The sequence below is a fragment of the Lontra canadensis genome, unplaced genomic scaffold (assembly GCF_010015895.1).
Source record: "Lontra canadensis isolate GAN:19392208 unplaced genomic scaffold, GSC_riverotter_1.0 scaffold191, whole genome shotgun sequence".
In the NCBI taxonomy this organism is placed as follows: Eukaryota; Metazoa; Chordata; class Mammalia; order Carnivora; family Mustelidae; genus Lontra; species Lontra canadensis.
Window position 1 is genome coordinate 60,875 of NW_022631185.1, and position 21,670 is coordinate 82,544.

The window sequence follows — 21,670 nt, forward strand, 5'->3', positions numbered from 1 at the left end:
TGACGTACGCCTCATGGGGCGGATTCTCGCAGCCCAGCTCCCTTCTCTCTATTCCAAGCCTAACATTTTACCTGAGAGGCTGAAGCGGGCCAGGTGCCAGGCAGTGGTCCTCTACTTTTTTCCTCCTGCAAGATCACACCTGTAGGAGACCTGATGGCCCGTGCATCAGCACCGAACCCAGAGCTTCCCAACTGGAAGTGTGAAGCTAATGTGGCGACATGGCTGGTGCACCAAGGTCATGTTCGTAAGTATGTGTGTGGGTACACGTACACACACACGTACACACACACACACACACACACACCATGCACACTGCTAGGCTTTTCAGATTCCCTGGAGAAAGGGTCTCCGGCTTACATCAACATTTCAGCAGCATCCGTGGCCCCCAACTGCTTGTGGAACTCGGGTTTGGCTGGCTTGGGTACATGCAGTGGGGCAACACTGAAGTGACCCCAATCCCGGAACACTGGCTTTTATAAATGAGAACCATAACAAAAAAGAAAAACCACACACAAGGAAACCCTCACTGCAACAGTATGTAGGAATGACTACAGAAAACTTGTACTGATGAGAAGTAAACTAAACTTTGATTGAAAGGACAGTATGTTCCAGGATGCTAAGATTAAAAGGTAACAATTTTTTTTCCTCTAGTGTACTTACAAATTCATGTACTTATAAATTCGACTTTTTAATTGATAAACATAAATTTTCATCCAGAAGAATACAATTATGTATTTTTCATATCAATATGCATATATATAAACATACTTTTTAAAGGTACGATAGAAAGCCCAAATATAAGGCTATAAAAATTAAGAAGAACATAGATCAAAAATAAAATAGGACAAGTCAATGAAACAATGTAGATGGTCCAGATAATAGATCCTACACTATATAATAATGTATTATGACTATGAGTCATTTACTAATAATTGAGGTTGGAGCAATTAAGAATGGGTAATTTTGATTACTTCACACAATATATCAAAGTCAATTCAAGAGTAGTTAAAATAGATTTGAAAATAAAACACTATTTAGAGAAGTTTAGATTTTGTATTCTTGGAACACAGGATTGAACTGTATAAAAATATTTATTATATAAAGAGATTATTTAAATTGATAGAAAGATATTAAGACCACAAAGATCATGCAAAGACAGGAAAAATGTAATTGCTTAACAAACTTAGAGGGAAATGTTCAACCTCCTAAAAAACGAAATAAATGGGGGCGCCTGCGTGGCTCAGTGGGTAAAAGCCACTGCCTTCGGCTCGGGTCATGATCCCAGGGTCCTGGGATCGAGACCCACATCGGGCTCTCTGCTCAGCGGGGAGCCTGCTTCCCTTCCTCTCTCTCTGCCTGCCTCTCTGCCTACTTGTGATCTCTGTCTGTCAAATAAATAAATAAAATCTTTAAAAAAAAAAAAGAACCTTACAATAATCATACCCATCCTGACCCAGTGATTCGCCTTTGGCAAAACCTATCTGAGGGAAAGAATCCTAAATCTGGAAAAACATTTAAGCACCACCATGTTCACTGCAATATCATTTACAACTACGAGAAATCAGAACTAAGTCAAACATTCAAATGGCAGAGGAGGGCCCCACGTGGAAAGCTGTGGCACAGCTGTTAATGAGGTGCTAACAGATGAGGAGGTAAGACAGCAGGGCGCAGGAGTAAGGCAGGGATGGGGGATAGGAGCTGTACTATTGCACACATGGAGTGATCATAGCTCTGTGAAAACTAAACGTCTTGTAATAAGTGATACAGTCACATGGGTAGAAAAGTGAAAACGCAGAGGTACTGTGAAAACTAGACCTTTCCCCACTACTCCCCAGAGGCAGCCACTTTCATGAATCTAGTAATTATTTTTAAATTATAAGAAAATGGTGTTCATGGTGTATGGGACATTGTGGGGGCAAAGGGAAGAGAGTTCTACCTCTCTATAAAATAGGAGTTATCTTTAATGAGCCAAGTATTACTTTAAAATGAAAAACATTCATCCTTCAGAAGTGCCTACTTTAAAAACTAAGGGAAGAGCCCAGATGTCCATCAATAGGTAATGGATAAAGAAACTGTGGTGTATATATACAGTGGAATGTTACTCAGCCATCAAAAAGAATGAACTCTTGCAACTTGCAACAACATAGATAAAACTAAAGGGTATTAAGCCAAGTGAAATAAGTCTGCCGGAGAAAGACACACACCATATGATTTCATTCCTGTGGAATTTAAGAAACAAAAAAATGGACAAAGGGGAAGGGAAGGAAAAATTAAGATAAACATAGAGAGGGAGGCAAACTAGAAGAGACTCTTAACCATAGGAAAGAAACAGGTTGCTGGAAGGGAGGTGGGTCAGGGGACGGAGTAACTTGGGCGATGGGCAATAAGGAGGCGTTTGATGGAATGAGCACTGAGTGTTACATGCAACCGATGAATCACTAAACTCTGCTTGAAACTAACAACATACTATATATTAACTAAATTGAATTTAAATTTAAATTTTAAAAAAACGTGATTTCAGGCAAATCAACTAGAAAAGGCATGAAGACACACTAGCTAAAAAGGCAAAGTATCTATATTGTTCACAAAGAAATTTAAAAGCATATGTGGAAAATCCATTAATAAGCAAAGAATCATTTTTTTGGTTTATCAATTAGGCAAACTTTTTTGTTGGTTTGTTTTAAGTGAGTTACCTACCCATTGCTGGTAGAGTTGTTCACATGCTTATTTATACCAGGCATGGCAAAGACATTTCTTCGCACGCACAAACTTTGCAGTTTGTTTTGTCTGCCCAAAGGGCCGTGTTGTGGAAGATTATTCCAGTGCAGCAGACCCACAGAACATAACTGAGCAGCAACACTTGTCGGGACTCAGGAGGGAGGACGGTTTGTCACCTGTTTCACACCCCTGGACCTCCCTTTGCTACAAAAGGCATGGCCTCTCCGGAAGGCAACTTATCAGGATGTTTCAAAAGCCATAAAAATATTTACACCACATCTCACCTAATCATACCACTTTTTGGAAATCTATCCTAAGAAAACTAAAAATACAATGCCTTATGCTCTGTTAATCAAACCTTTTTATAATTAGTCATTTAAGAATGTGATTATGAAATGAGAAAAAGAGAACTTCAAATCTGCAACATATATATGAGAAGCCCTTACACACAGAAAAACTTAACTCGTACAGAGAATACTAAAGTATGAAACAACCTGGTTTACAATTCTATAGTTTGCTATCACTAAGGAAGTCTTAAAAAGTAAATGAAAAATACATGGAAACAGAATACTCTATCCCAGCAGCTCCGGGTAACAGACTGCCTACGCTGCACCAGACACTGTTAGGCTCTTCTACGCAGATGAGCTCCAGGCCTTTGGACAGTTCTGGGGAAGCACTGCTCTCCCGTATCCGGAGGAAACAAAGTTTAACCAATCAGGCTCCAAGAAGGGACCAAGATTTGACCTCAGGTCAGCCTGGCTCCGAAGCCCACACTCTCCCTTCTCTGCCAAGAGCTCTTCTACCTGTAAACATAACCACATCCCTGGGCTCGTACATGTTGAGATTCTGGGACTATTAGGAAATTTATTAGCCTTCTTCACTTTCCAAAAGTTTCCCAATATGCTTACGATTATTTGCTTAGTGAGAGAAGTAAACCCTATAAAACTATGTTAGAATTAGGGTTCTAACAAACTTTGCCTATGACTCTTTCTAGGTCTGCTTTCAGTCCTGTTATTAGATGGGTTCACAGAGCTAATTCTTCAAGGAGAAAAGTGCGAGAGAGCTGAAGAGTTTAGAGAAAAAAAAAATCATAACTTTTAGACTTTGCTGAGATGCGGCCAGGAAGGTTTCTAAAACCTTTTAGATATACATACTTCTTGGCCCAGAAATTCTACTGCTGGGAATTTCCTCTTAGGAAACATGGCCATATGCAAAGATGTTAGAGTGCATTGATAAGGGAATGCTAAGGCCTAAGAGGTAACAGGGAAGTGTAATGATAGCAGTAATGTACACATAAAAGATAAATTAAATCCAATGTCAGTTTACAACTTTAGAAAGCTAGTGCTAGAAAATAAATCAGGACACATCTATGTAATCAAGTACTAGGCAGTCCTGTAAAACAAAAGTTAGTGGCATAAATATGGATATGGAAAGATATTCATGATATATTAGAATAAAATTACACCCTTCAAAATAGTGCCAATGGTAAAATTCTATTTCATAAAAATATTTTTATATACAAATCTATATAGATCTATGCATAGGAAAAATATCTGGACAATTTTAGCAGCAAGTGTATCTGGGAGATGGAAATACAAATAGTCAAAGAAAAACACGTCATTTTCTAATCTTCAAAGAATAAATGTTACTTGCATAATCACAAAAAATGTTTAAAATGTGAGTATTTCTAAATTTAAAAAAAAATTAGCTTGAATGAAATAGCAGTGCCCTGTCAGAGGTTAGGAACTGGGTGGGAAAAGAAGGGAAGCAGCAAAGCATTATCCTTGGGAGCCCACAGGAGAGCAGCAAGCTTAAAGCCAAAATAACAGGCTGAGGTATGTAGCGTCTTAGCAGGTCAAGTGTGTAAAATACAGAGGCAGTGGTTTGTACGTCTTCCGTATGTTCAAATAGTTCAGGGGTGACAGGCAGAGTCAACTATCCCATACAGTCGCCGATTCCAGTTTTAGCATAAAAGAAGCATGAGAACAAAACTGGTCAAGTCATGCTCCTTGACTTTCTCTAGTTAAGACTCCTCAAGCAGTCGGAAGCCCTGGCCCAGAATTCTCAACAAATGGCCCAAAGCCAGGCTCCTCAAGGAGTTCCCACCACCTCTTAATTCAAGTGTCTGAAGACCAATCTGGAGTGATGGAGGAATACAGAGGAATCCGGAAGAGGTAATGCAGAAAGAACTAAAGCAGCCGGCCTATGTATAACCCAGAGATGGCAAACACTTTGAAACCTCATTGCCTCTGACTGATGCAGTGACTTGGAGAATGACTTTAAAAGGCTGGACCCCTAGGAAAAGCCAACTCCAGATCATGCTGGTGAAGCACACAAAACTACCTAAAAAGTATTCTTGCCAAGGAAGTTGAAGATGAATCCAAGTCTCTGATATACTAACTTCCATTTACAGAAAATACAGAGAGGAATAAGCTTAAGGACACCACAGGAAGCGGACAGATTTAGAATGGGGACATCCCACAGGACAACCGGCACTGTTTCTTCCAGTATTATTTGCATAATCACACAAAATCTTAACAGAAAAAAGGGTGCTAGAATTATGGTCACAGGGCTGAGGAAAGGGAGAATGTGGAGTTACTGCTTAATGGGTATAGAGTTTTAGTTTTGCGAGATGATAAAGTCCTGGGATCTGCTGAACAATAATGTGACTATAATTAATACCACTGAGCTGAAAACTTAAAAATGTTTGAGATGGCAAATATTATGTTATATGGGACTTTTTACCACGATGTAAATAAGGAGTTTTAAAAGTAAGTGCTTTCAAATTAAAAATTAAACCAGAATATAAGATTACCCAAACTGTTAGATATATTGGGAATTGGGTGGGGAAAGGAGGGAGGTACATCCCACATTATCCTTGGGGTCACACAAAGCCTTAAAAAATTAAGAGGAGACTGCTTTAGATTAAGACTCAAGAGACAAGACAACCAAATACAATTTGTAGATCATGTTTGAATCTGGATTCAAATGAGCTAACTGTAAAAAGACATCTTAGCGGCAATCAGGGAATCTGATTATGGCCTGGGTAAAACCCTTTGAAGTGATTTGAAACTTTCCTTCTAAAGTAGATGTATTAAGGAGTATTTGGGTGGCTCAGTCAGTTAAGCATCTGCTTTCGGTTCAGGTCATGAGCCTGAGGTCCTGGGATGGAGCCCCACGTCAGGCTCCTTGCTTGGCAGAGAGCCTGCTTCTGCCTTTCTTTGCCTCTCCCCCTGGCTTGTGCTCTCTCTCTCTCAATAAATAAATAAAATCTTTAAAAAAATAAATAAAGTACATGTATTAAAGTTTAAAAAACAGAGAGAAGACATTTTCAAAAATGTAGTAAGTGAATCACAATCTGGGTAGAATGTAAATTTAGCAAAAATGGCAAAGGCATTAATGAAATGACTGAGATTGACAGGGGCCTAAGTAAATGGATGGTCTGGAAAGAAGCAGATTTCACAAAATGGGAGGTAGAATCCATCAGAAAGTCATACAGGGTATTCCTGGAGGGGAAGGGAGAGGACTTAAGGAGGGTGTAGCAAGTTAGAAGCATTCAGAAAAGGATGGCATCTTGTTGAAAAGTCCCAGGAGCCAACCTGAAAGGGTTCCCAATGGCCAAAGCTGGAAGAATATGAACAATAAAATAAATAGTATTTAATTACAGCCCATAGAAAAAATAAATATCCATGAATTCATACTGATATAAATAAATTACTGAATAAATAAATAGGGACATTAACTTACAGGAGAAATGTAATTACTAAATATAGAAAGAATGAGGGAAATAGAAATTCGCCAATACCACAGAGTCACAATGGCTGTAGGCAAGATCCACCTGCAAGATGCTAAAATTTAATGGGTGAAAGTTTGAGGAGAAGCTGGATTCAGAGGGCCCCCAACTTATGATGGTTCAACTTATGATATTTTGACTTTACAATGACTTTACAAAAGCAACAAGCATTCAGCAGAAACTATACTTCAAATTTTGAATTTTTATCTTTTCCCCCAGCTAATGACACACGGTACAATACTCCCTCACGATGCTGGGCAGAGGCAGCGAGTGGCAGTGAGCCCCAGCTCCCTGCCAGGCTTGCAATCAAAGGATTAACAACCAACACACTTAGAACCCTTCTGTACCCATGCGGTCATTCTGTTTTCCACTTTCAGACAGTATTTGATAAATTACATGAGATATTCAATACCATTATACAACAGGCTTTGTGTTAGATAACTTTGCCCAGCTGTAGGCAAGTATAAGTATTCTGAGCACTTTTAAGGTAGAAGATGCTAAGCTATGATGTTCAGTAGCTGAGGCATATTAAATGCACTTTCAGCTTACGAGATTTTCAATTTACAACAGGTTTATTAGGATAAAGCCTCATCGTAAGGCAAGAAAGATCTGTACTTGCAAATTTTAAAATCTCTCCTGTAAGATATTTAGTAATTACAAGAAGAAATAAATAGTAACTTTAAAGAACAACCCCCCAGACAGCACTTTAGGTCAAGACATCAAGACCAATCAACATCACCATCAGTAAGATGCACAGACATCCTGCTCCTCTGTGGGAGTGGTGGCAGGCTCAGAAACCAACCTACAGTGGGCTGAAGAGTAGACTGCTGTGGGAAAAGAGGACCTGCCAATGAGGGCTATTTCATCTAGAACTTTGGAAGTGAAGAGAGGTTGTGTGGCTAACACCTGTTTGGCTCATCAGGTTCTGACCAGTCATGTTTACTTTTAATTTCATGACTCTGGGCCACGCATGATAGATCCGCCTCAAAAAGGGCTGATGAGAAAAAGCAGGGCAGTGGATAACAGCAGTAAGACTCACCCTACCAGGCAAGGAATCAGGTATTGGGGCTCCTGGTCCATGTGTCTCTGCATTTGGCCACCAGTCAAGCCAGTGATGGAGAGTTTTTAACATTATAGCAATATGGTATTCAAGAGATTTCTATACAATTCAGGCTCATACATTTAAACAGTGAAGTGTATTCTGCATAGAATTAGGATTTTAGGTGAAGTTGGCTGCGTTAATGATGCCACAGCCCAAGAAAGTTCTCAAACAGGATTTTTTTTTAAAGGAAGGAAAAAGGAGGCAAGAAACCCCAATCCTTCAAACCACCAGAGAAAACTACCAAAAAATTCTCCTTGATCAGTAACCATTTCACAATGTACAAGAAGACTTACAAAAAAGTGTTGAGCAAAAATACACTTCCCTGAATTAGTCTCCAAAAGTCATCCACCAATCTTAAATCTCGAGAGAAGTGGCTCTCATACCTCACCCTAAGAAAGCTTTCTGAACCTCTAATATTGTAGGTCTCCTGGTCTGATTTCCCGTGAAACGGTGCTGGGCCTCCTGCGGAGGAAGGTGCTGAAGGCAGTAGAGCACTGCACCGTTTATTCAAAGAGCAAGTGGTAGGAATAAAGAAAACCAGGGTTGAATATCAAGATGTAAAATAAATATCTCATGAAATCTCAGAATAGAACAAAACTTGGGTTCAGTTCCTACTTCATCACTTACAACCTAGGTCAGATCAACGGGCAATTTAGGAGTTTCAAGTTTGTTTGCCTGGAAAAATTGAATATGCTCACTAGATACTTCACAGCATTCCTTAAAACATCAAATAAAATAATATACATAACAATGTTTTGTAAATGATGTGGTACGATGTGAATACATTACCAATTACAACAGGCTTTGCAGATGAATCGGTATCAGGACACCTTGAAAATCTTTCTAGCGTGCTCTGTGTTGACACATCCCACATGGTGAAGATACTATATGTAAACACTTCTAGAAAAACTTAAGAACAGATTGTCTGTCTGGAGTCCAACTGCCAGTCACAAATGTTTTGTCGGGGTGGTCAAGATGAAAGTTTCCCATTCCATGAATACCACCAAAGAAAGGCAAAATCTATTAACTTCTTTCCTATGCAACAAAAATGTTCTTTATAAGGATTTTGACTACTGACACATGTGCTGAATCTTCTTTTGCAAAAAGATTGTGCTATATACCCTTGCAACCATTCGTCATTTCTCTTTATCACATCATGATGAGTTTTCAAGTTACTAAGTTGTGAGGGCTGGTGGAAGGTCTTCTCACATTCACAGGACTCAGAGGGACTCTCTCCACGATGGAGCCAAAGATGTCGAGAATGTTCTCTGACTGGAGGTTTTCAGTAATAACTGCACTCATCAGGTTTCATTTGAGAATGCAGTTGATAATGTTGAGTGAGGTATGAAGGTCGGCTGAAACACTTCCCGCACAGCTGACACTGGTAAGGCCTCTCTTGAGCATGAATTCGATAGTGTTGCATGAGGTGTGAACTCCGACTGAAGGCTTTGCCACAGTCACAACACTGGCAGGCTCTCTCTCCAACATAGTCATGTTTTCTCTGATAGCGAATTAAGTACGTCTTAATGCGGGGCAACACAGGTGGAAGGGCTTTTGCTGCCTCGTGGGCTTTGAGATGTTGAAAAAGATGCACATCCTGGATAAAGGCTCTGCCACACTGGAAACATTCATAGTAGTCTTCCTGGCTATGAATTCTTACACGGCCACAGATATCTGCATGCTGGATGAAGGGCTTTCTACCTTCATCGCATCCAAAGGACTTCTCACTGGAATGAGTCCTCTGATGTCTGGTGAGGTGTGGCATGAGGTAGAAGGCTTCTCCACATTGTTTACATTCAAACGGTTTCTTCCCAGTATGGATCTGCTCATGTCTCTCACGAGCTGTCTGGGTAAGAAAAGTTCTTTCACAAAATCCACATCTGTTCTCTTGGAGGAAAGGTTCATCATCCACTGGCTGGGAACTGGTGCAAACTCCAGGAGTAGCACGTTCCTGGGGATCCTTTCCTGGAGGGCCTTCTGACTGTTTGGTAAGATCTGAGCTGCTCTCAGAATCATCACTGTCGTGGCTTCTTTCTTGAGCGGGGGACTTGGGCTCACCCATTGTTACAGGACTCAAAGGTTTCTCCTGGTTGACCTGGCATGAATCTGATGGGTCATCAGGAGAAGGCTCTCCTACAGAGACACTGCAGAAGTTTCCTCCCATCCGATCCTCCATTCCTGCCTCCGAGGATGACTTTTCCATAGGCAGACTCTGCTCTGGAGTTAGATCTTTGGTTTTAGGTCTTTCCTCCCCATCTAAAAGAAATTTAAAAGTTCCTCTATTCTTTCCTCACAGAGACACATCATTATAGTGGAAACATAAGAAAGGGACCAAAAATAACAGGACAGATATTATGCAGATGGAGAGGGATTTAAATGTTTTGCTAGAAGTTTGAATTTTCTTTGGAGAGTGGTTCTAGTCAAAAGTTTGTGCTTTACAAAGGCAACTCTGGGAAAGAAACTGACAAGAGACAAGGATGAACACAATAGTCACGTCCAGGCAGATAGCCGGCTGGGTGAGTGAAGTACAGATGAAACAGCAGAGCCAGAATAGAGACTAGGAACTCATCAGGGAAGCGATAACTGGACCATCACAATGGAATAGATCTTTTAGGAAATGGTCTTTGGAGACAAGACTCAAGCTGGCAGACTAAGAGACAGCTGTTCTGCTCATTCTCCTCACCGAGACTACCTCCAAGCTGTACTCCACAATCACAGCACCAGCCTCCATCAGCTTCAGCCCGCACTAGCAGGTTCCCAACTGGTTTCTCTGCTGGTCTTCCTAAAGCCCACTTTCCATCGAACAGCCAGAGGGATCTTTCTAGAACATGCTGCCCAGTGGAACACCCCACAGTGAGGTAAATGATGTCTATTTTTGCTGTCTGATACATAGCCACTGGCCACATGCAGGTAATAAGCACTTGAAATGTGGCTGGTGTGATGGAGTTTAAATTTATGCAATTTTAATTAATGTAAACTCAACTCTGTATGCCTAGTGGCTACCACATCAGACAGCACAGTTCTAAGGAGTCAATAATACTACCTCATTCCCTGGCTCAACACCCTCTAATGCCTTTTTCACATCTCACTTGTAATGAATCCACATTCTTTAACATACTCTTACGTGAGCTGGCCTATGTCCATCTTCTCAACATTATCTCCCATCCCCCACCACTTTCTCAGACTATATTGCTTTTCTTCCTTTTTCTGGAACACCCAAGCTCATTCTAAACTTGCAGCCTCTGTATTTGTTATTCCCCCTGCCTGCAACACTCTTCCTCAAGATTTCTATGTGGTTCTTCCTCCGTCTGACTGTCTTAAGTGGTCTCCCATTTGTCGCTGTCTGCTTTACACTCACACTCTATTATTTGTCTTTGTATGTCTGACTTGTTCATTACTGTAGCCACAGAACCTAGAACAGGTCTGACCCACCACAAAAGCTCAATAAATATCTGTGGAATGACTGAAGGAGTCAAAGAGTCAATGTAAAGAAGGTATTAAAGACAACGCCGAGGCAAGTAGGGTCCCCTTGGCAGGTCCTTGAATTTTGCTTGGACATCTACTTCTTTGTCTACACAGGAGAAGGCAGGGAAAACTGTACTGATTAGCACTAGACTGGCCACAGCTACTGGCTCAGGAATGGGATATGACCCAAATGGAAAACTGAAAAACGAAGAGAGGTGTGTCAAGGGCTTCTAAGAAGAAGCGCCCTTGCTCCTAAGAATACTTCTTGGACACGCCTAATCACTTGCGCTGGCCCGCTCTCTCATTGGAACAAGAAAGTACACCTAGGCTTTATTGGCAGAGTGAAAAAAAATAAAAGTAAGCCCTTGATAACATCACTGAACCCCTAAATCCAGCCATCCCTGAAGCCCAGGTGAGCAGCATTATAAGCTAATACAATCCCCCTACGGCTTATACAGTTTGGGTGTGGTTTTATGTTAACAGGAGCTGAAGGGCCACGATAATCCTGGCTGATCTCCAAAGCAGAGAAGGAGAGGATTTCATAAAGATGGCAAATGTTATCATATTGTAGTCATAGAGTTTGGAGAATTTAAGTCTAAAATGTTCTTATCCTTGAGCCATGAGGATGTTGGTAGGGACTTTTGGGGGGCTGTAGAACTGAGTGTGAGAAAGGGAGAGGGAAATATGGAGAGAGATACAGTGAGACCCTGTGTGTGTGTGTGTGTGTGTGTGTGTGTGTGTTGGCAGAGGTAGGGGGATGAATCCAGATTATGGGGGTTAAAGAGGGAAGGGAAAGGGAGTCTTTGGGTGCCAACAAATCTGGAAAACTGCCATGAGGGAAAATGTAGGCAAGTGGAAAGAAAAGTGGTATCATGCCAAGGTTTCTTCTTGTCTCGGTTAAAGAGGAAAGACCAAGGCTTTCTAGCTGCAAAGGGAAAGGCACGGATAAGTACAGAGGTTGGAACACTAGAGGAAAGGGAAACAGGCCTCCCTGGCACTAGGCAAGAGAGTCACTCCAACGGGAAAGAGCAGATGAAAGAGGAACTAAGTGCACACTAGGTGGTGAAGCCTTGTGAGCCCTGAGGTGAGAACGCCTACCAGCACCTACCACCTCTCTCTCCCTGGCCTGAGAGGACTCCGAGGGATGCTCTCTGACCAACAGCTCCCAGCCACCATCCCAGCTGATCGGGGGGTGGTTATCGTCCCACAGTTGCAGTCTCCATGGGCTTCCCCCTTCTTGCTCACCTTGACATAGCTCTGTATTGCTGTCTTCTTCCCTCACACGTGACTCTTCTTCTTCCAGCTGTGAGATAATGTCGGGTTTAGGGAACCGGTACCCTGTTGAAGGAGGAGACGCGTAACTAGGCGGTTCTGCCTTGCACCCGCGGCAACTTCCAGCCTAGGCACCAAAGACTCAGAGATAATAAGGAAGATGCGGATTCACACAAAAGAAAAGTGAAGCCTGTTTCTAATGATTTTGGCCCAAATGGAGACATTTTTGGTTTTTACAAGTTCAGACAAAGGAAGGCAGGCTACTGATATCTAGTACATAGAGGCGAGGTTGCCAAACACCCTGCAATACCCGGGACTTTCTTCCACAGCAAGGAATGATCTGGGCAAATATCAACCGTGCCAAGGCCGAAAACCTCTGTTCAGGAGTAAATACTGAAAAGGGGGCTTGAGGATGGTGTGCTGAGCTACTTCAGTTTGGGGGACCTGATGTCACAGCTGCTCAAAAAGTTCTTTTCCTGGGGTGGCTAAGGCAGTTCAGCATCTGCCTTCAGCTCAGGTCATAATCCAGGGTCCTGGGATCAAGCCCCACATCAGGCTCCCTGCTCAGCAGGGAGTCTGCTTCTCCCTCTCCCTCTGATCCCTCTGCTTGTGCACTCTCTCTAAAATAAATAAATAAAATCTTTAAAAAAAAAAAAGTTCTTTTCCTCCTGATACCTTCATTCCCTTTGTCTTAAAATGCTCCTTCTCCCTCCCCCAGTCCTGTGTTTTCCAAACTTGAGTCATTTGCAGGCCACCTGCTGTGGTCTAAATGTTTGCATTTCCCCAAAATTCCTATGTTGAAGTCCTAATGCGCACTGTGGTGTTATTAGAAGGTGGGCCTTTTTGAAAGGTGCTTAGGTCATGAGGATGGAGCCCTCATGGATGGGATTAATGCCCTTATTTTAAAAAGGCTTCAGAGAGAATACCTTTCCACCCAGTGAGGAAGGAATAGGAAGCCTACGACCTAGAAGACAGGCTCATCTGACTGTGCTGGAACCCTGATCTTCGACTTCCAGACTCTAGAACTATGAGAAATAAGTGGTTGTTGTTTAGAAACTACCCATTCTGGGATACTGTTATAACAGACCAAAGGAATTGAGACACTACCTCATTATTTCCTTATTTATTGTCTGTCTCACCCCATTAAAATCAGTAACATCCGTGAAAAAAGGGAACTTCATCAATTGTGTAACACCAATGCCTATTCCAGAACCTGCCATACTGACAATTTCACTGATAAATTTATTGATGACCTTCACATTCTGGCCCTATCTACGTGCCACTTGTAGTAACATTTAGCATTTAATACTCTTCTTTAGATCATCTCTTTAAAAAAAAAAAGATCATCTCTTTTTAACTTGAGTATACATATTTAAATGGAAGCTTTATATGAACCTTAAAAACAGAAACCACAGTCATTTGAAAAAAAAAAGAAAAAAAAACCTGAAGATAATACAGCAACAGATCCAACCGAAATTAATGTTACTGAGTGCTACCTAGTTTTGGTTGCCTGGCTAAGGCTCAGGGGCTGAGGTCTGCTCTCTCTTTACTAAAATGGAAGGCCAACAAGAGGTATTACTTAAAATAATCTTCTCTACAATCCACTGTACTCATTCCACACTTGGGAAGACAATGTCCTGGGTGACACTGTGAAATGTAAAATCATATTTTACATATGTAAAATCTCTGCTAACCCAAAACCTGCAGTGATACAAGAAGCCAAGGCCTCTCAGGAAGACAAAATGGTTTCAGGTGACTGTGTGAGGACTAAAAGGGTAAAACCGACTTATTCCCTCTATTTTACGTCACAAATGTGGTAAGTGAGAGGAGAGTTATATTGGGAAAGCCACTCCTTTGGCCTTCTTTGTGAACAACAGAAGTCACAGTTCAAATTACACACTCTTCTTTTTAATATTTATTTATTTGGGGGGGGGCACATGCATGAGTGGAAGGGGAAGAGGAAGAAGGAGAGAGAATATCAAGCGAATTCTGCTGAGCACAGAGCTCAATGTGGGACTTGATCCCAGAACCCTGAGATCATGACCTGAGCCAAAACCAAGAGTCGGACCCTTAACCGACTGTACCACTCAGGCGCCCCTCAAATTATACACTCTTGTGCCTGGTTTGAGATAAGGCATTTCCATCTCCCCACACATGTCTGTGACTTCACAAGGACAAGAGCACCAGCTTACTGCCTTTGGAATGGTGTTTGATTTGACTGTGTGTTTCGGAGACCTTGGGCTCCCCAAAAAGCCACTGAAATGAAGATCTTGGCACTGATACTAAAAACGTTTAGCTTGTGGGGAGTTAATATTATTAACTTGCCTCTGAATGTAAAGAGAGACCGAAAGTCCCTGACTCTTAAACTTTAAGTCTAGTAAAAGCTTTTGGAGCTCCTGAAATTTTCATCAATTCCTTCACACATTCAAAAAACATCACTGGGAGCCTTCTACTGTTCCAAGACCTGATGAAGCCCACCCCCAGTACAACCAATGAATTTAAGGGAGCAGATTCTGGAGCTGAAAAACTAAGGGTCCAATCTCAACCTGCCACTTTGTAGCCGTGTGGCTTTAGATAATTCAACTTTCCCATGACTCTGTTTCCTCAACTGTAAAATGGCAATAATAACAGTAACAGGAAATATACTTCTCCCTCACAGGACCAGTTTAAGGATTAAAGGAATTAAGACATGTACAGTGCTTAGATGAATGTCTGACACACGTAAGTACTCAATGTTAGCCCTATTATGAGTAACAGTGAGCTTGATACTAAAATACTGTCTTTGAACTGAGTTGAGATTCACCGACATGGTGAACCGCTATTACTGATGTTCCTGAGGTGAGGACACAGAAGAGTAGAGAACCACTACCCTAGAAGGCAGAAGCCAAGTTCCAGGGAGAAGGCAGCCTTACCTAAGGAGACCAGGTTCCTGTAATTCTCCAGCATCACCTCCCGGTAGAGGTTCCTCTGAGCAGCACTAAGGTAGGTTAATTCCTCTGGACTGAAGTCCACAACCACATCCTGGAAAGTCACCAACTCCTAAAATACCAGAAACACCTCCAAATGATCAAAATACAGAAATTATCTCAAGGAGGGGGAAGGAGCCTGATGAGAGAGGACTGAACATAAAGCATTCATACTGACAGAAAACTTCTTCCCCCCCCCAAAGATTTTATTTATTTGAGAGAGAGAGAGAATGAGAGAGCACAAACTGGGAAGAAGGAGAAGCAGGCTCCCTGCTGAGCAGGGAGCCAGATGTGGGGCTTGATCCTAGAACCCTGGGATCATGACCTGAGCAGAAGGCAGACGCTTAACCGACTAAGCCACCCAGGTTCCCCTGGCAGAAAGCTTCTAATACATGTGGTCTAATCCAGAGGATACAGGGACCTAGTAATGTACCTTTCTTTGTCTTGTAGTATTAAAGAAGGGGGAATATTTCCGAGATAGTTCTTGCTGCTAATTACTACAAATTTGGATTGGAGGCAAAGATCCTTTTAAGAGATCCCTGGGTGGCTCATTTGGTTAAGTGTCTGCCTTTGGCTCAGGTTGTGATTCCAGGGTCCTGGGATTGAGACATGCACTGGGCCCTTGCTCAGCAGGGAGTCTGCTTCTCCCTCTCCCTGCTGCTCCGCTTGCTTGTGCACTCACTCTCTCTCCCTCTCTCTCTGACAGATAAATAAAATTTTTTAAAAAAAGATCCTTTTAGGGGCACCTGGGTGGCTCAGTGGGTTAAGCCTCTGCCTTCAGCTCAGTTCATAATCTCAGGGTCTTGGGATCGAGCCCTGCATCGGGCTCTCCGCTCAGCAGGGAGTCTGCACCCCTCTCTCTCTCTCTCTGCCTGCCTCTTTGCCTACTTGTGATCTCTCTCTTTGTGTCAAATAAATAAATAAAATCTTTTTTAAAAAAAGATCCTTTTAAGCCACTTTATAAAGAAATAATGAATGTACATAATTAAAATCTGAGCAGTATACCTCAGCCTCAGGAATCAAGAGTTAGGTTTTAAGTCCTAGCTCTGGTTCTTACAATCTTTGTGAATGTGGGTAGGTTAAGCCTCAGTGACTCATCTATAAAACCCAGAAAGTTCATAAAGAGATTTTCAATCTTATAAATAAACAGAGAAATGCAAATCAAAATGACAAAGTACCATTTATACTCATTCAACTGACAAAAAGTAGTAAGTCTGGCAATACCAAACATTGTCTACAATGTGGACCCATGAGACCTCTTATTAGATGCTAGGGGAAATGTAAAATTGATAAACCACTTTGGACCCAGAAATTATATTTGTCACCTGTACTTGGGGATATATGTATATATATATCTTGGCCATCGAGAGTCAGAAAAAAAGCACACACAAATGCGTGAGGCAGGGGGGAGGGGCAGAGAGACAGGGTGAGAAAGAGAATCATGTGGAGGCTGACACAGGCCTTGATCTCATGACTCCCAAGATCATGACCTGAGCTGAAATCAAGAGTTACGATTAACCAACTATGCCACCCAGGCGCCCCTGACATTTATATTCTTAACAGTGCTGTTTCTAACACCCAAAACCTATAAACAATCCAAATGTCTGTTTAGAGTAGAAGAGATAAACACATTACAGTATAATGACAAAATGGAATATTCCAGCAATATAAACCAATTAACCACAGTTACAACAATCTTGATAACCTAAGGTTGAATCAATCAACTAATTAATTAATTAAATTCTTATTTATTTATCTGAGAGACAGAGTGTGCACAGGCATGTACGTGCACATGCGCCTTGTGGGGGAGGGGCAGAGAGAAACCTAAGCAGACTCTACACTGAGTGCAGAGCCCAACACAGGACTCAGTCCCACAAACCCCAGATCATGACCCAAGCCGAAACCAAGAGCCAGACATTCAACCGACTAGGCCACCCAGGTATCCCTAAGGTTGAATTTAAAAAGTAGATATTAGAAGACTACAAAAGAATATGATACACGTTTTATTAACATACATCTTTTTTGTTTTCAGGAAAACATTATGCAGATCTATGAACAACTGATTTGAACTAGAAGTCGTACACTGGCTGCCAAGCTCCTACAGAGGGGCTCATGTGGCTCTTATTATGGGTTTTTTATTATTTAAAATTCACATTAACTGCCAACACCAAAAAATTCATAGATTTAGTATTATTAACTGGAGTTTTAAAATCAGAAATCGGGCTCCATGCTCAGCATGGAGTCTGCTCAAGATTCTCTCTCCCTCTCTCTCTGCCCTTCCCCCACCAAAGTAAATAAATAAATCTTTAAAGAAATGACTTAACAAGAACATTCAGGAGAACATTTGTGAAAAAAATAAAACCGCAGAGTAGTATCATGTCCCTGTAAGAGCTGCCATTTATTTCACATGTAAAAAGGAGCATAACAGTGCAAACCACATAAGAGTTGTTCTGAATGAGTCAACACTGGGCATAAAATGGAATACTAAAAAAAAATAATAATAATTCAAGAGATAGAAAAAGCAGGAAAATATTAAATGGGTAGATGTGGGATGGTGATAAGTCCAACAGAGAAAAATAAAGCAGGGAAAGGGGATATAAGGAGTCAGAAAAAAATCTTTTTAAGATTTTATTTATTTATTTGAGAGAGAGAGTGGATTCATAACCAGGGGAGAAGCAGAGGGAGAGGGACAAGCAGACTTTGCACTGAACATGGAGCCTGAGATGGGGCTCAATCCCATGACCCTGAGATCATGACCTGAGTCGAAACTAAGAGTCGGTAGGTAACTCAACCGACTAAGCCACCCAGGCACCCTGAGTCAGAAAAAAAATTTAAATAGGATAACCAGGCTCAGTTATCCTATTTAAAGGATATTTAAAGGCTCAGTTAGGTGATATTTATATAAAGATTTAAAGGAAATGAGAATGTGATTTAATTGTATAGGGAAGGTCTAGAAATCAGGAAGGTGAGATCCCCATATTGGAGAACCACATCAGAAGAAAGTTTCACTCACCTGGGATCCAGCAGATGAGAGACTGTCAGACATCTCTGTGTCCTTTTGGTGTTCTTTGGTGTTCCTCTCTTCTGCAAGGACAAAGTCCTGAGGAGAGAAACCTAGAAGAGAGAAGGAATGACCATGGAACTGATTCCAGTCTGCCAGCGCCCACAGACACAGAGAGTGGCTTGCTACCTCGTACCACCCTTCCTGCCATGGAAGACAGCAGCAGTCCGGGACTTCCTGTAAGAGAAAAACCACAGACATCTTTTCTCCCGTCAGTACAGCAAGTTCCAAAGAAGAGCTCTAGGCATTTCCCAACTTTAAACCTTTCAATGACTCCCCACTGCCTTCCAAAAAAGGGGGAAATTCCTTCTCTTTCAGTGGTTTCCAGCCTCACTGTCCACTCATAACCACCAGGGAGCCTAAGTTTCTCAACTATAAAATGGAAAGAATACCAAACTTCTAAGGGATCTTGTAAGGATTAGACATTACATATACAAAGCGTATAAGCATTTTTAAAAGTGTCAACTCTTAGAACTTTTCCTACATCTTTTTCATTCACTGGTCTAGAAGACGGCCACCACATTCCCTACAGAAACCCGAACCTTGAAGGGCCCCCACCTGTAGTCTTTTCCCAAGTACACCCTTTATTCATCTGTTGTTTCATTTTCATATTCTAGGGAGCTCTCTTTCCTTTCCCCCGAATTCCAGCTCCATCAATAGCTCTGGGCCTTTGGCCAAGATTTTAACCTATGGGACAACACAACACCCTCCATGCCCACCTGAGACAGTTTAACACCGTGATTAACATACAGATGCTGGAGTCCCTGCCTAGTTCTGAATCCTGATGAATTGTTACTCAACCTCTGTGTGCCTCTGTCTCCTCTATAGAATAAGGGTAGCACCTATTTCAAAAGCTATTAATAGAACTAAATAAGTTGGTAAGTATAAAACACCTAGAATATAGCACACTGAAAGTATTCAACATGCAGTTAAGCATCTGCCTTCAGCTCAGGTCACAATCCCAGAGTCCTGGGATTGAGTCCTGCATCGGGCTCCTCGCTCAGCGGGGAGCCTGCTTCTCCCTCTCCCTCTGCCTGCTGTTCCCCCTGCTTGTGCCATCAAATTAATAAATAAAGTATTTTTAAAAAGTATTCAACATGTTCACTATTATCATCTTCAAATTCCTTTTAAGAAATGCAGGTACACATATTTGGATTAATCATAATCCTTGATTCATGATATCAGTACTTAACCATGCATGACCCTATTTACTTTAAATTTACTCATTTACGGGTTTAAGTATAATTAATGCCTATGAATTCGCTACCCAACCCCCAATCTAGAACATTCTCAATAACTGGTATCTACCTATGGGCTTTTTCCTTTTTTATGGGCTTTTTTCCTTTTTCCTCAGCCTTCTCTCCAGAGGCAACTGTGGTTTTATATTCATATTTTTGTTCCCCCGTCTGCCTCTCTATATAAAATACCCCTAAACAATGTTTTGTTTTTAGTATCACTTTTATTCAAAGGACTATGAGGAGTAAATGACTTTCTTCTTTCATTATTAAAATACCCTTAGTTCTAACCTAATAACTTGAGTCTCCAAGAAACCAAATTTTGGTAAAGGTTAAACTTCCAGGCCTCTTATCTCCCACACTTTATACCCTCGTTTTTATGGCTGTGTGTGTTGTTTTGTTTTGTGTTGATACTAAAGTTTAGGCGAGAGAAGAAACGGAGCAGGGAGGAACAAAGCTGGAGAGAAAGGATACTTCCAGAGAAATAGTAAATATTAAAAGCAAAAGCCAAACCCAAAATCTCTTCCATCTCATATGAGACAGATTAGACTGGATTATAAAATTCATTCTTGAGGTGCCTGGGTGGCTCAGTTGTTAAGCATCTGCCTTTGGCTCAGGTCATGATCCCAGGGTCCTGGGATTGAGCCCTATGTCAGGTTCCTTGCAGGAAGCCTGCTTTTCCTCTCCCACTCCCCCTGCTTATGTTCCTGTTCTCACTGTCTCTGTCAAATACATTAAATCTTAAAAAAAAAAAAAAATTCATTCTTGGGGCGTCTGGGTGGCTCAGTGGGTTAAAGCCTCTGCCTTCTGCTCATGTCATGATTCCAGGATCCTGGGATCGAGCCCCGAGTTGGGCTTTCTGCTCAGCAGGGAGCCTGCATCCCCCGCTCTCTCTGCCTGCCTCTCTGCCTACTTGTGATCTCTGCCTGTCAAATAAATTAAATAAAATCTTAAAAAAATTTTTTTAATTCATTCTCTCATTTATCCACTTGACAAATTTTTATTCATCTCCTATTGCATGCCAGGCATACAGAAGATGTTCAATAAATAAATGGAAATTGCTAGTTGCTTCCTTTCTTTCTCACCTTTCTCCCCACATGCTTGGATCAAACTGGCCACCAGGCTTCCTGCCTCCTTGCTGTTCTTGGGCTTTTTGGACCTCACCCAGCTCCGGACTTCCTCCGGTAGCGTGTTCAGAAACTGCTCCAGCACCAGCTGCTCCATCATCTGCTCCTTGGTGTGGGTCTCCGGCTTCAGCCATTGCCGGCAGAGCTCCTGGATTTGGCTCACAGCTTGGTGAGGCCCCGTCACTGAAAGATATTGAAAATCCCTAAACTTCTGATGAGAAACTTTCAGAAACCCTGGATTTCTTATGGGGATGGTTTCTGGATTCTCTTCTTGATCATGTAGATGGAAGAGCTGGGGATTCTTCAAGATATCCAAAACGTCTGTCATGTGCAGCATCTTTACAGCTTCAGGACAAAGATACTCGAAAAGGCAGGTTGCTCCAGAACACACTTTGCGGAAGATGATGGGCAGAGCTGTATCATATGAAAAAAAGATACAGAAACCCAGGACCTGTAGAAATTATGTAGAGAGACTTACATATAGCCTGTACAGTTAGACCTGGACAATGGGGTGGAGGTGATTTGGAGCAAAAGTAATTACTTCATTTCACACAACTGCCTAAATACACACTCAAAGAAATTTGCACATCTCCAGATAAGATGCTACTTCAGCCCCATCCCAGATCTGGAAAATGCACAGGCACAGGCTTGAAGTATTTCAGAAATGGCATTGTAGGGAAAAGAGACTTGAACTCTAAACACAAGGAACTGAATTAATTTGATGAACCACAGAAGAATTTCACCTCAAAAAACAAATGAGTTAAAATGATTTTATATTACACAGAATAAAGAGTCTTTTATAACACATACATCCTACAAAGGACTGAATTCATATGCAAAATATTTAAAGAACTCATACAAATCAGTAAGAAAAAGGGAGATAAAATAAGAGCAAAAAAGTTGGGGCGCCTGGGTGGCTCAGTTATTAGGG

At 41.5% G+C, this 21,670-nt stretch overlaps 2 protein-coding genes across 2 annotated transcripts in view; one reads left to right on the forward strand and one right to left on the reverse strand.

The window, feature by feature from the left end:
- The window catches only part of LOC116861115 (zinc finger protein 264-like), a 315,410-nt gene that overhangs the window by 12,231 nt on the left and 281,509 nt on the right, over positions 1 to 21,670 (forward strand). The gene's annotated exons all lie outside the window — the stretch shown is intronic.
- Positions 8,896 to 21,152, reverse strand: ZIM2 (zinc finger imprinted 2). The gene is made up of 5 exons (XM_032847704.1): positions 20,698 to 21,152; positions 18,330 to 18,430; positions 15,263 to 15,389; positions 12,324 to 12,416; positions 8,896 to 9,869 (listed from the first exon to the last, which is right to left on the reverse strand). Exons 1-5 carry the CDS (start codon positions 21,074 to 21,076, stop codon positions 8,896 to 8,898), a joined length of 1,674 nt encoding a protein of 557 aa, XP_032703595.1. The 5' UTR covers positions 21,077 to 21,152.

Coding starts and splice junctions, on each gene's coding strand:
- ZIM2 (XM_032847704.1), bottom strand. CDS start 21,076: ATGCTGCACATGACAGACGTTTTGGATATCTTGAAGAATCCCCAGCTC. Junction 15,390..18,329: donor TCTCATCTGCTGGATCCCAG/GTGAGTGAAACT, acceptor CTGGTATTTTAG/GAGTTGGTGACTTTCCAGGA. Junction 9,870..12,323: donor CAATACAGAGCTATGTCAAG/GTGAGCAAGAAG, acceptor AATTTCTTTTAG/ATGGGGAGGAAAGACCTAAA.